This window comes from Raphanus sativus, chromosome 7, assembly GCF_000801105.2.
Source record: "Raphanus sativus cultivar WK10039 chromosome 7, ASM80110v3, whole genome shotgun sequence".
In the NCBI taxonomy this organism is placed as follows: domain Eukaryota; kingdom Viridiplantae; phylum Streptophyta; class Magnoliopsida; order Brassicales; family Brassicaceae; genus Raphanus; species Raphanus sativus.
Genome location: NC_079517.1, coordinates 13,217,837 through 13,232,342, shown reverse-complemented (window position 1 = coordinate 13,232,342; position 14,506 = coordinate 13,217,837). Strand labels below are relative to the sequence as shown.

General features: G+C 31.5%; 1 protein-coding gene, 1 non-coding gene and 1 pseudogene across 2 annotated transcripts; 2 read left to right on the top strand and 1 right to left on the bottom strand.

The window, feature by feature from the left end:
- Positions 1 to 1,294: 1,294 nt before the first annotated feature.
- On the bottom strand, positions 1,295 to 2,518 carry LOC130497441 (protein SMALL AUXIN UP-REGULATED RNA 51-like). Its single transcript, XM_056990219.1, has one exon. The coding sequence runs from the start codon at positions 1,817 to 1,819 to the stop codon at positions 1,493 to 1,495; it is 327 nt and encodes a 108-aa protein (XP_056846199.1). The 5' UTR covers positions 1,820 to 2,518; the 3' UTR covers positions 1,295 to 1,492.
- Positions 2,519 to 10,005: 7,487 nt separating this feature from the next.
- Positions 10,006 to 10,078, top strand: TRNAE-CUC (transfer RNA glutamic acid (anticodon CUC)). The gene has a single exon. It is a non-coding gene; the product is annotated as a tRNA-Glu (tRNA).
- A 908-nt stretch (positions 10,079 to 10,986) lies between these two features.
- On the top strand, positions 10,987 to 11,677 carry LOC130498022 (cold shock protein 2-like; annotated as a pseudogene).
- Positions 11,678 to 14,506: the final 2,829 nt, after the last annotated feature.

The following is a 14,506-nucleotide window of genomic DNA, read 5'->3' as shown; positions in this document are numbered from 1 at the left end:
TTCAAGTTAGTGACTCTAATTTGATTTTGAGATATATGTGATCTTATAATTACTTACTTAAAAGATTCTAACTTTATCTTGAATCCTAAATCATATAAAGTAAACCATATACAAATGTAGTTTCATTTGGATATGTGTACATTCTTATATTTCCTAGTGGATATACTTAAAACCCCTATTGTGTTGCAACAAATTTTAGTTTTAATATAATAACTAGATTTGATCCGCGCTTTGGAAGCGCGGAATATTTTACGATGAAAAATTTCACTAATAACTTAACAAATATTTTGGTAATTTCTAAAGAGTGTGTATTTAAATATTTTTGCATTTCTATCAGTGTTTTTAAATTCAACCCGATTGTGATTATACCAGTTAATCCGAAGATCTGACAATTCAATTTAGGTTTTTAAATATTCATATTAAAAAAAACCACTAAAACCCGAGACTAACCGATTGAACTGATGGATGACCGATATGTAATCTAATTGGATTTAAATTGAAATAGTTTCATATTTTGTAGTCTTATAATCCAAATTTTAAAGTTCATTATTTTACAATTTATGAATTATAACGTTTCTACAAAATTTTAAAGAGAAAATAATAGATATAAAATAACTAAGATTAATTATTGTATTGTTTGGAAACATTGATAATAGTATAAAAATATATTGTTTGGAAACATTGATAGTAGTATAAAGAAATAATTATATTGTTTGGAAACATGGATAGTAGTATAAAGAAAAGAATATTAGTGATAATGTAGGTTTAAGTATAAATGTGTATTTAATTTAAAAACTTACAAAATAAATGTTAGGTCCAATAGAATGTTTCTGTTTTAATAAGATAGATTTAGTTGTATAAGTAGTGTAATTGTGATAGTATATTGTTATAAAATAAAATGAAAGGATATAATTTATATATTGTAAAAGATATGAATTGTATAATAAGTTAATAAATAGATAGAAAAAATATTTGAAATATTCCATTTTTAGAATAAAAATATAGGTAACCATTTGTACAAAACGCTTCTCTATTTTTGAAGTATTCAATTTTTAGAGTTAAAATTAAAAGTAAAGGAAACCGTTAGATTCATATAAATCACATTACACAACAATTCATTAGTTTATGGAAAAGAAAACCCGGACTAATAGCTCTGGTAATATCAAAAGTCCCATTCATCAATGTTAAAATCTCTCTCACAAGGTACACACTCAACAACCACACCACCATGAGAGTGATCTTCACCAGCAATTTGTTTTGTTTCTGACAAAACTAAAAAAGAGAACCAATATAAATCATTATCATTGGGTCTATTATCTAAGGGTTAGGTCTCACTCTAATACAACACTAAACCCATACATTAGACAAAACATACAAAAATTAGTTTGCTAGAACATATAAGCATTTACTCAGCAGCTTCCCCTCTCTCATCCTAATCAACCATCCCAAATATATAATTGAAAAAGGAGAAGCAAAACCCCAAAATTTATGTTTATCGGAGCATGGAGGTGAGAGATCGGAAAACGGCTTCTTCACAAGGGATAGTGAGACCCATTTCGTGATCAAAACCAAACTCTTCTTCTGCTTGCTGGAGAAGAAGCTGGAACTCGGCTCGGGTCAAAAACGAAATGGGCACAACGTACCTGACCCGATTCTCTCCAACATAGACGACAAAATGGCCTTTAGGTACGTCAAGAGGATGCCCGTTTTCGTCTTCACTGTATGCATTACTCTGTTTCTTCCCCAAGCTCGAGCATCTCTTCAAGATTTGCTTGATCACTGCCTTTTGTGCTAGCTTGCTTGCTTTCTTCATCACCATTCTCCTCAAAATCTTCGAAAACTAAATGGGTATATATTTTACTTTGATCTTTGGATCCTTTTTGTGTGTGTTTTCACAATGAAGGGTGAGTCTGAATAGAGTGAGCGAGGGTTCATGGAACTTGGTTGGGGTGTTTATTGAGGACTATGGCGAGTGGGAATTTTGATACTACAAAATGAGTATACGAAATTTAGAACGTATTTACACGAAGTTATGCGCACCCACATGACACATGTTTGTGTGTATACATAGAGAATGGTAGATGATGATATCGAGGCGTTGAGGAGATTATGATGTGTTTGTTGTCCGAATAACTTGCGTGTTTGCTACGGGTCATAACCTTTTTTTTTTAGTTAGTAGCGTTTTGTTGTGCATTAAGATGAAGCAAACATTTAATTTGTTGCATAATTGATAGAATGTGGAGACTCGAAGGCGACAGCTTGGTCTTCATCTGGCTTGGCTCTAAAATATTTTCCTATCAAACGAACAAAAAACAAACCGAGGAGTAATTTAGATAAATAAATCTTACTTTTTTTTCTTTTTTTTTGGTCAAAGATAAATAAATCTTACTAAAATTCATTTTCACTAGTTAAAAATGAGAATATATTTCCAAAGCATGTGAAAATGTGGGGTCCAAAGGGACGAGTATGTGAGGAATTTGTTTAAAGGACGGTCTGATGTTGATCTTCCTTTCACTATTTGTGGTTGGAAATATTTTAATATCTAGATAAGATAACTACTGAATTTTTGGTTCATGCATGCTGTCTGATGTTGTTGATTAATTCGGGTTTCAATCTCAACCTTCGAGGTTGATTAAGGTTTTATTCGAATTGTTGCATACTCCCTCCGTTTCATATTATATGTCGTTTTAAGTCTTTGCACATAGATTAAGAAAACATTTAATTTTACATATTTCTAAAATAAAAATACTATTACCAATACACATCAACCAATATAAAAATAGAATAGAGAATATTTTCAATAAATTTTGCATTGAAAACCGAAAACGACACTTATTTTGAAACAAAAATTTTACTCTAGAACGACATATAATTTGAAACGGAGGGAGTAATTCTCTAAGTTCGTATGTGCTCTTTATTGTCTCTACTTTATGTGTTATCTTGACACATTCTCCCATTATTTCCCAATTTCTTTGTTTATAGAGCGTGGGGACATTTATGATTTTATCCAAGTTGTTAGTGAATTATTCAAATACTCCCTCCGTTTCATATTATTTGTCGTTTTAAGTCTTTGCACACAGATTAAGAAAACATTTAATTTTACATATTTTCAAAATAAAAATACTATTACCAATACACATCGACCAATATAAAAATAGAATAAAGAATATTTTCAATAAATTTTGCATTGAAAACCGAAAACGACACTTATTTTGAAACAAAAATTTTGCTCTAGAACGACATATAATTTGAAACGGAGGGAGTATCACATAACGTGTTACTTCATGCGCGATCACAAGCAGCAAGATATACAATATATATATTTTTACTCAAAAAATAAATATACAATATGATAATATTGAAGTGTTAACGTAACACGTTTAACCGAACTTCTGTCCACTTGTAAAACCATTGTCTAGAGTGAGGTATGATCTCTTTGTAAAATTTTTGGTTAATGATAAGGAAATGGACCATCAATATATCAACAAAGAGTCGTGGTTCCGATCAGTAAATATATTTATAATATAGTTAAAACATACATTAACATAGATTTATTTTAAATTACGTACATAAACTAATAAAATTAGATTAAATCATGCATTGATCTTTTTCCACTAGTCAAATGTTTGGTGATGATAACATGTCATTAACGAAAGATTGTGTGTCATAATGTAAGTTGAGCTGTCTATTACGATTTAAAATAATAAATATTAAAAAATATGTTGTAAAACCTGTTAGAGAGAGGATTCAAAACTTTGTGGAATTAATGATTATACTAACACTCAACCACTGTGACAAACCGATTCTTTATTTATTTTCAATTATTTTTATTATAACGAAAATAAATATTTAATTCTAATTTTCTTCTTGTTCCGGTAAATTAAATTGATTCTGGATTATTCAAAACAAAGATTTAAAGCTTCTCTTTCGCTTCTTCTCCACGATAATAATACATGAATCTAGAAAACACCTTGAAAATGAAAAAAAAAATGAGGTGGTGCTCTTTCTTCATTGAAGCAAAAGAATCTGAGATTCGTGAATTGCTTTTAAATAGCTTTTTATATTACAAAGATAGGTTGGATTATGAGTTGATGAAGATTCAGTATGTTGGTGATTTCGTTTGTGGCTCCACTTCAGATCTCCGGCGACCATGTGCTTCAAATCTCTAGCGACTATTCACGTCTTCTTCTCGTGACCTTCGATGCTTCATTCCGAGTCTTACCCTCTGGTTCGAACTAGATTAGAGGAAGTTGATTCCGTCAAAATTGATTGTAGGTTTTGAAAGATTAGAGAATCAGAATTAAATATTTAGTAGATACTCCCTCCGTTTAATATTATATGTCGTTTTAAGTCTTTGCACATAGATTAAGAAAACATTTAATTTTACATATTTTTAAAATAAAAATACTATTACCAATACACATCAACCAATATAAAAATAGAATAGAGAATATTTTCAATAAATTTTGCATTGAAAACCGAAAACGACACTTATTTTGAAACAAAAATTTTACTCTAGAACGACATATAATTTGAAACGGAAGGAGTATATAGTTAAACAATAGAACATACAACGAGTAGAGTTGTTAGAGGGGCCGAGTGTCAAAATAGTTATTGATTCAACAAAGATTCGAATCCTTCCTCTAACCGGTTTTGTCAAAGTAAAAAATAATATTTATTATTTTAAATTGTAATAGACAGTTTAGCTTGCATCATGACACATAAGTTTATGTTAATATTAATGACATGTCATCGTGAACAAACATTTGACTAAAAAAGAGGTTAATGTATGATTTTGCGGAATTTTATTAGTTTATATATGAAAATTTAAATAAATTGGTGTATGTTTTAGCAATGACATGTTATTATTAACAAACGTTTGACTAACAAAATGCATGATTTTGCCTAATTTTATTAGTTTTGTGTATAAAATTTTAAAAATAAATTTACGTTGGTGTATGACATCAGTATATTTACTGATTAGGACCGCGATTTTCTGTTGATTTATGAATTGATCGATTTTCTGTTACAATGTTGTTTTAAACAAAAACAGATAATAAGTACGATGTTGAGAAAAAAAAACTTATGTCCACTTGTAAACCCATATACAGTGACTCTTTATATTATATTAAAAATCATTAAAAAAAACAAACAATAGAGAAAACGAAGAAGCAGAGGGAAGGGGTCGATGTTTCGGACCACAAACTAAAACCAAGAAAACTGTAATAATCAAAGGTGGACTCTTCAGCTGTTTCCACTGACTCACATGCCTTCCTGATTGCATCCTATGCTTCTCTGGTTCCTACCATTTTGTATAAATTTCAAGATAAGGCTTCGATTTCAAATCATCCAATATTTTTTGAAGAACGTGTATATAAAAAATTATTTGCTTCTATATACCTTGTTTTTTTTGTTTGAGAAATATTCTTTGTTTTCTTGAGTATAGTATTATAGTAAGAGCATCTCCAATGTATACCTCTATATTTTCCTCCAAAATAGAAATTTCTATTATAGAGGTAGATTTGCTCCAATGTATGCCTCTATAATAGAGTTTCTCTATTTTAGAGGAAAATATAGAAGAATGTTACTTTTTAACTATATATTTAGAGGTGAAAATAGCAAATCTCTATATTTTCCTCTATAAATAGAGGAACTCTATTATAGAGACATACATTGGAGTAAATCTACCTCTATAATAGAGATTCTCTATTTTAAGGGAAATTATAGAGATGAAAATAGAAGTGGGTTGGAGATGGTCTAACTAGTCACGTTCCCTTTTTTGTGAGTTGGTATCGTAAAGGTTAGCAATTAATAACCAAGGTAAGCAACAATAAGTTTTTTTTGGTCGAAATATATAACAAAGGTAAGCAACAATAAGTTAAAATAAATATATAACAAAGGCAACTTTTAAAATTTTTGATAACTAAGTATAGCTCCAAGTTGCAGTAGTGGCATCCCCTACCCGAAATTAAATGTTCAAAATTTATTTCCTGCGGCTCAATAACCCACGAAGACTATATTATATTGTTCATTCCATAATTAACATGCACAAAAAACCCGCTAGGTTTCAAAAACCCACACGTTCAGACAGTATAGTTTTGTTTGCATGTATAGATTTATTTATTACAAATACAGCGTTGAAAAGAAAACAAAGCGTAACGGGTTTGTTGTTTGTACAATAACAACGAGCATGATCGGTTAACAGTTACCAAAGCAGCAGCGTGTGGTGAGGCTTAAAAATAAGGACATCTTTTAAAAAAAATAAGGGATAAGGGGATAAGAACTTATTGTACTTTTAAGTTAAACTATTGTAGAGAGAAAGAGAGAGAAGAGAGAGAAGAGAGAAAGAAGTGGTGGCTCCGACGTCCGGTGGCGCGTACGCGCGCGTGCCGGCGTCGGTGGCCCTTTATAGTCGTGTTTAGTCCTGTAGTTTTACCGCGGCTTTAGATCTACCGTCTCCCAACCGATATACTGGCGATTCTGGGTTAGGGTTTTGCGCTAGGAAGGGCTCGGTTCGCGGGGTTTCTTGCTCGGTCGCATCTCTGCTTCCTCTGGTTTCGTGGTGAGGGTGAGCGGTGGTAAATCGAAGAGGTTGTCGGCTTGGAGTCCAGTTTTTTTTCCGAGGAGTAGAGGCTTTCTAAGCTCTACGACCGTCGGCCCTTGTTTCCGGGAAACGGTGGCTCCGTCAGCACCGTCATCGCCGGCTCCGGTTTCCGAGAGGTGGTAGATCCGTTATTACTGCTCTCTTCGGCTCGGTTTTATTTTTAGTTTCTCTTAGATTTTCTTTCTCTCTCTATGGGTTTGTGCTTCTCTGCCTCTCCGTCTTTTGATTCTTCTCCTGTTACGGCCGTGAATGCCGGTGGTGATAGATCGATTGTAGACGGTTTTATTCAGATATCCTCATAGATGGTGGTTGGTGTGGTTGGTGTGGTGAACCTGTCGGCTTGGGATCCGGATGAGATTGATCGATGCTCTCCGGTAGAGGATCTTCCAAGCGACGAAGGTGGCGCCGGTTTCGAGCTTAGGTTGGTGCGGCGGCGTGTGTGCCAGGGAGCAGCGAAGATTAGGGTTTCACACCCTTGGGCTGGGAGATGGACTTTGGGCCCGAATTGTAATTTTTTCTTGTTTGGTTTGGCCCAGTAGAGTCTGGGCTTTGATGTAATTCGGATGGGCTTGTTCCTTTTTTATAATATTATCCAGATGGAAAAAAAAAAAAACAAGTGAAAAAAAAAAAAGGGGATAAGAACTTAAAGGTGTCTGGTTCGTACAATGACAGTACTCGAAACCCGTTACGACTTCTCGAGTTTAATATCTGCAACTAATCTAACAAATGCACATGCCAGCCGTATATTTTTGTTGGAATTTAATGGTATGTAACTCGTCGTCATCGTCGAAATCCATTTCACGGCATTTTCAGTTTTCACCTAATAAAATAATTTTAATAATAAAATTATATAAGAAAAAGCACGAGCTTGTAATGGTTTGGGTTTTAAACTAAACTTGTTTACAGTGCCGTCCCGATGTATTAATATTAAGTGGCCTGAAGAATATTAATAATTTGTGGCCTATGTCTACATAATTTGTTTTGTAAACATATGTTTAAACACACATATATATATATATAAGATGATTTCTTAAAAATATAGATTATGTATCAGTTTAGAAGTCATCAATAAAATATTAAACTAAAATGACAATGAACATATTAAAAAAACAGCAAAAACCACCACAATATCAAAAAACAAGATTTAAACTCAGAATAGGAAATCAGATTTATGTTTCTCTAACCATTTGACACTAATCATTTCTGAGGATGTAGCCCTAAATTTTTGTAAATAATTGGTGGCCTGAAGCTTAAGCTTCACGAGCTTTATAGAAGGGACGGCCTTGCTTGTTTATAAAAAGAGTTCAAATGGGGGATGCCAGAATAAGGTTTCTAACGACTGAAACTCCTTTGTCAAGAACAAAAAACCACTAAAAAGCTTTCAGACGAACTGTCAATCTCTTAGAATGAAACCAAACTAATATGTTCCATCAATGGTCACATGAAAACTGAAACTTATTTATTATTTCAATTCTGTAGAAACCATACTAATTTTGATGGATCCCACAATAGCGAAGTAGTTGGCATAACCATACTACATAACGGACCTTCATGTTTATTTTCAAACTAATTTACAAGACACAACCACACTTGCATCATTTTGGCCAGTGTATACAGTATACTACTTTTAGCTGTTTCTTAACTTTCTTTTTCCTTTTAATTATCTAAAATGGACGTAGAGTACTAGAAATGAATGTTATGCGAAAGGATATTTTATCTAAACAGAAATAAACAAACTTTCTGAAAATCTATCTTATTAAAACAGAAACATTATAACTTCTTCTAGGTGGATTTTTAAGTTGGACATCACATTATTATTCTTAGTCTAACATTTCATTTAAATATTTCTTTAAAGAGTTAGATATCAACCATCTATCAATTAACTCCACAATAAGATCTATATCTTACATTATATACATCTATTAAACAAAATATATATTCTTTTCGTTAGAGTATACTCACATTATCATATTTATATTATATCATAGTACAAATATAACAATCTCTCTCTTTTATTATAGTCAAATGAATACAATAAACCTCTCTTTTATTATAGTCAAATGAATACGATAAATGTCTCCAATATTTACACGAGTCTGAGTTATTAAAAATAAAAATATAAATAGATAGAAAATAAAAATAAATATTACACATGTTATTAAAAATATAAATATTATTACACGAGTAGGTTGACAAAAAATTACAAAATTACACGAATCTTTAGCCAGTAATTATACAATTAAACCAATTGATTCAATTAACCAAATAACTCTCAACCTACAATATCGGATTTAAAAAACAATTATTTGGCATCAAATACTGATGAATCTATAAATTTTTAAATAGCTTGATACATAACTTTTAAAACTCAATACTAAAGATATCAGAATATATTTTTTTGATTCTCAAATAATCGAGGTTTACTTTGAATATACACTGAATAGAATATACTAACATATATTCTTATTTCAAAAACATCAATTTATACTTTAAAAAAAATCGATTATTGAAAAACCTCTTTCACCAAATTGAGTCTACTATACCTAAAATCTCGGTTACAATCAAATATTCACAATCAAATTGCCAGATTTGAAAAATCATGAATATGGAAAACCCTCTTCTCCAAGTTTATTCTACTATACCTAAAATCTCGGTGTCAATAGATTTTGTATTTATTATATCTAACTTAATAGGTTAGAAAATATTCAATTCCTCCCACTTAAAATGTGTGTACAAGTACTTGCCTTCGTATTTATCATTGGACATTCACAAAACATTCAGAAAAAACTCCCAAAAAGTACAATGTCAAAACCAAATCGTATTGTTTGATATTATGTTAGTGTTTTCACCATACAGTTATATCTCTAATACACCAATAAAAAACTATTAATAGAAAAAACAGTTTTAACATTTCTCTTAAACAATGAAAAAACTTGAAATTATATAAAACCATATTATGTAAAAAGGACAAACTTCGAATTATATTAACTATTATAGAATATATGTTATGTGTTAAAAATAAAAAATAAACCCGCGCGGTCGCGCGGGTCATGATCTAGTATATAGTATAACAAATAACAAAAAATTCAGTTACCAAAAAAAAAAACAAATAACAAAAAATTTCCTTGGATAGCCACATACATAAAACTACCAACCAATTCTCCTAAAAGAAAAAAAAAAGTAAATGTTTTTTTTCTGTAAAAAAGATCTAAAACCATTTTAGGTGAAGATGTTAGCCGAAGTGATTGGATGTTGGATACGATTTAATCGCCCCAATGAGTAATGTGAGAATTGTAATCTCATTTTGTTTCCAACAAACACTGGGATACTCGGCTCTCACCCAATTTGAGTGAAGATCACAAATTTGAGTTATAAAGTGTACACGCCAAAACCAGCACAATTCCGTTGTAGTCTAGCTGGTCAGGATACTCGGCTCTCACCCGAGAGACCCGGGTTCGAGTCCCGGCAACGGAGTTTTCTTTTGGGTAAAGTTTGACGGACCTCAGCTTCACTATCAAGAAATATTGCTTTATTTCCCATTTTTGATTGAAATACGGCTTTAACTTGTCCACTTAAAAAGCGCAGACCAAACAAATCTCCATGAAAGTGATCCGATCCGACATGACTGTTAAGAGTTAGTTTATATGTGTATAGACTACACACGAAAGGATGAAAAATTTCATTTTATATGCACTGGAACTTGTTATTAGGAGAGAAATGGTGGTCCAGTTCATCCAAGAGTGTAGATGAAATTAGATAGCGTAAAAGGGAAGTATATACAACAGTACCAAATACTCCATCGATACCATGCGTTGATGGCATCATTGCCTACGTAAGTTTCTCTTTTGTTATTTTGTATTGTATAAAGAAAAAGATGTTTATTGAAGGAGAAGACTTGGAGTGCTGATTGGTAGCTACTACCACTAGTAGTGTTACCTAAGGGATCTCTTATTTTTCTTGGTTTATAATCACTTAAGCATTAGTTGGTTACCCACTAATATCTCTTACTACTATATACTAATGGGTTTTAATAATTACAAAAAAATGATGGATTGACTATGTGTTGTGTAATGTATAAGTACTAATCTTAGTGACAACTAACAAACTCTTCTCTTATATTACAAAAAACTAAACTAATTAGAAATGGGAGATATCTCGCCTCTATAAGAAGCTAACAAAATCAAGCTAACTAATTATGTCAAAATTAGCAAACCCTTTCACAAAAGAAAATCATGACAACATGCGTCCTTAAGAACACATAATAAATTGCCAAAAAAAATATAATTACGATTGTTTTAATCTCTTCACTTTCAGGACAAAACATTTATTCTTGGTAGGTCCAAGCGTAGTTGTCAATGAGAATTCAATTTATTTAAGGGGACAAAAGAATCCACTATAAAGAGAGGACCAAAGCTAATGTATCATGTCAAAAAAAACAAGTCTACTTACAAACTTTGTGGAGAACCAAGAAAAATGAAGACAACTTCGTCATTGGTGGTTATCTTTCTTCTCGTTGTGATCTTTCAAAGTAACAAACTAGAGAGTGGGCATGCCCGTTCCACCGACCAAGACAAGGCCAAGAACAACAACACTGATATAAATAACACAACCACGGAAATAGTTCTCAAGGACAAGGAAAAAAGTTATGGTGGAGGAAGCGGGAGCTTTAGATGGGGATGGGGTGGTGGTGGCGGAGGCGGAGGCGGTGGTGGAGGAGGAAGGAGGAGGAGGTGGTGGCATAGGATGGGGATGGGGAGGAGGAGGTGGTGGTGGAGGATGGTACAAATGGGGTTGTGGCGGAGGAGGAAGAGAAGGAGAGGAGAGTTTGTGAAAAGAGAATATGCAGACTGCAAAGAAAAAGGAAAATGTGGAGGAATGAGATTAGAGTGTCCACAACATTGTGGAGGTTTTTGCTTTTATGATTGTCTCTTTCTATGCAAACCCATTGCCGTCGCTAGAGAGTTACATTCGTTTGGATCCATTTCTTATTTTTCGGTTTATTTGTTCTTTACAAATCTTGGGAGCTTCTGGGTGCTGATTGCTGAAAACGAAAAAAAGAAGCTATTATATTAGGATGATGGTTCATCCCCTATATATTATTTGAGAAGCATTGAGAATGATTTTTGCTTACGTGTCATTTCCACAATGATTCTCATCAAATATGCTAACGTGTCGTCTCGAGAATGAATTACATTTAATTCGGCATTTAATTTTTCCATTCAATTTGGCATTTAATTCAGTATTTAATTCGGTAATCACTAAACATAAAATCGTAAAGGTTTAGAGGTGGGCTTCAAATACTCATTCGGGTTTGGTTTGGATTTATTCGGGTTTTGGGTTTTCGGGTTTAAAAATTTCAGCTCTACTCGGGTATTTCTATATTTCGGTTCGGATCTTCGCGGATTTGATTCGGGTTCGGATAACCCATTAAATAATTTTAAAAATTTAAATGGATATTTTATATGTAGAAAAAATCATTTAAATATACTTTTGACTATTTTATATATACTTTCAAGTATTTTTGACAGAATATATAATATGATTTCTTTAGTATATACCATACAAACGAATGTGATTTTATAAAAAACCATGAGAGTTGGATATGAGTTGATTTACACCGATTAAACTGAACAAACTGATTAAAAGTAGAAACATGTAAATATGTATATATTTTTAACGACGCATGAATATCTATTTGTTATATAAGTTGAACTATAATTATAATTTGTAAATCACTTGAACTATAATTAAGTAACAATTCACTGCATCTAAGACTTCTTATTTTCAATGTGTTCTGTTTTGATTTTTCTCTTTATATTAACATTGAATAAATTTAAATAAAGGTTATAATTTGATAAACAACAATTTTTACAGCTTTTATCTTTAATTAAACAGAATTGTGTTCAATCGAAGACATATGAATTTGATGAACACTAAATATGAAAGAATAGAAAAAAAATTCTTTCGTACTTCTGTTTAATTTTTTATTCTTATTTTCAAAATTTAGAGCTTTTATATTTATTCTAAGTTTGATTATTTTATTAGATGATAGAAGCGTCTTTTTGTTTTCTATTCTTTTATTTAAATATATAATTTTTTTTAATAATGACTTTTTGACAACATGACTCTAAAATTTGTATAATATATAATATGATTTCAAACTAAATAATTATGTTTTTAGGCATAAACCGAATAAACCGAAAACGACGGTATATAAATCGAACCAAACGAAGTAAATATGGATTTAGCTTATTAGTTATATTTTACTAACCGAAATACCGAAAACCGAAAAACCAAACCGAACCAAAACCAAACCGATATCCGGTATGAACACCCGTAATCCAAAAAAAAAAAGCAAACTATTGGTTCATTCTCTAGAACATAATAAAAATAATAACTTCACTCCGCGCAAGGCGCGGATATTATCCTAGTATACGTTATTTTCTTATTTGCTTGCTCTAAAGAACTAAAATTTCAAAGAACTCCCATATGAGATTTTTCTTTTGTTAAAGTTTTTTTTTGTTTTGCTTTCTATAATGAACTTCTTTTGAAAAGAATTCTTCCGTCTGTATTAGAGTTTTTCGAGCGACAATTATGACATTATAATTTGTTTACGATAGAAAGAAGATATTATTATAATGATTGTTTCTTTTTTTTTTTTTGTCACACTTTTTTTTTTTGTCACACATAATGATTGTTTCTTTAATAGCTTGGGGGAACCTCAAACTGAAGTTCATACTAGTATCCAAAAGACACGACTGTGATAAGAGTGATCAAAATCAACGTCTATAGCCTCTAGACCATGCACCACAATGACTTATCCAGTGTACTAGTACTTGCCATCTCTTGGTTACTTTAACGAGATATATCTCATTGTTTCTTATAAAATATCTCGTTAAAGTATCATAATATAGCATCATATGAATAGTTTTTTTCCTAAGAGCATTCAACTTTAACTTTAACCATTCATCTTTTAAGCAAGATTTTTGACTGACTGTAATATACTACAAAAATAAATAAGGATAATGTCATTGTCAGCACTAATGAAACATGAAAACAACGATGATAATTAACAAAAAGAACACTCAATGGAATGCACGAGAAAAAGGTTATGAAAAGTAAAAGTTAGCATCAAGCTCAAAAGGTAAGTTTTTGGGGGGTTTCCATATGAAACGCGACAGATTGGTATATTTTGTATTCAACATGGGCCTCAGTTAGTCCTTTTTTTAGTTACCACTAGTTTTAAGTCTTTTTGTGTCATCTGAGAATTCATTGGAAGTAAAGAACCATATAGTCCCCCCTCAGCCTCCTTCAATTAATCAGCTTAGATCGCTGCATAAAAGACATCATTCTTACTTGTAGTGATCGAAAGATGTTTAAAGATCTTCTTGCTCTTTGGTTCATGTATGAATACCTTTTTGACTGTACTGCTTTCATCTAGTTTCAAAAAGTTTTTTTTCTTCACTGTTTGGCATTTTTTTAATCCTTAGAGTTTTACCGAACTGTTGCAAAAACCATTACTTTTACGTAACGTTTTTAAAACCGGACCGGTAACTGAATCGGAGAAGTTCATGGATCATGGTTCAATATGATCCAACCAGGTTCAGTTTAATTTAGTTAGTAATTTTATTGAGAATAATATTGTAACTAAATTTATACATATGAGGTTATGAATATAATATTTGGTGCATATGTACATAAATTTAGTAAAAAATATTAACCAAAATATCTCACAATTTTAAGGTTTAGAAAGTGAGACATTTAAATTATATTTCATTGTGTAATAAAATATAAAAAGAATTAAAAACCAAATAATACATAATACGATAAACTATATTATCTCCAATAGAAATCAGTTAGAATATTACAAAATAAAGTGAAAAAGAATCAGTACACATTTTA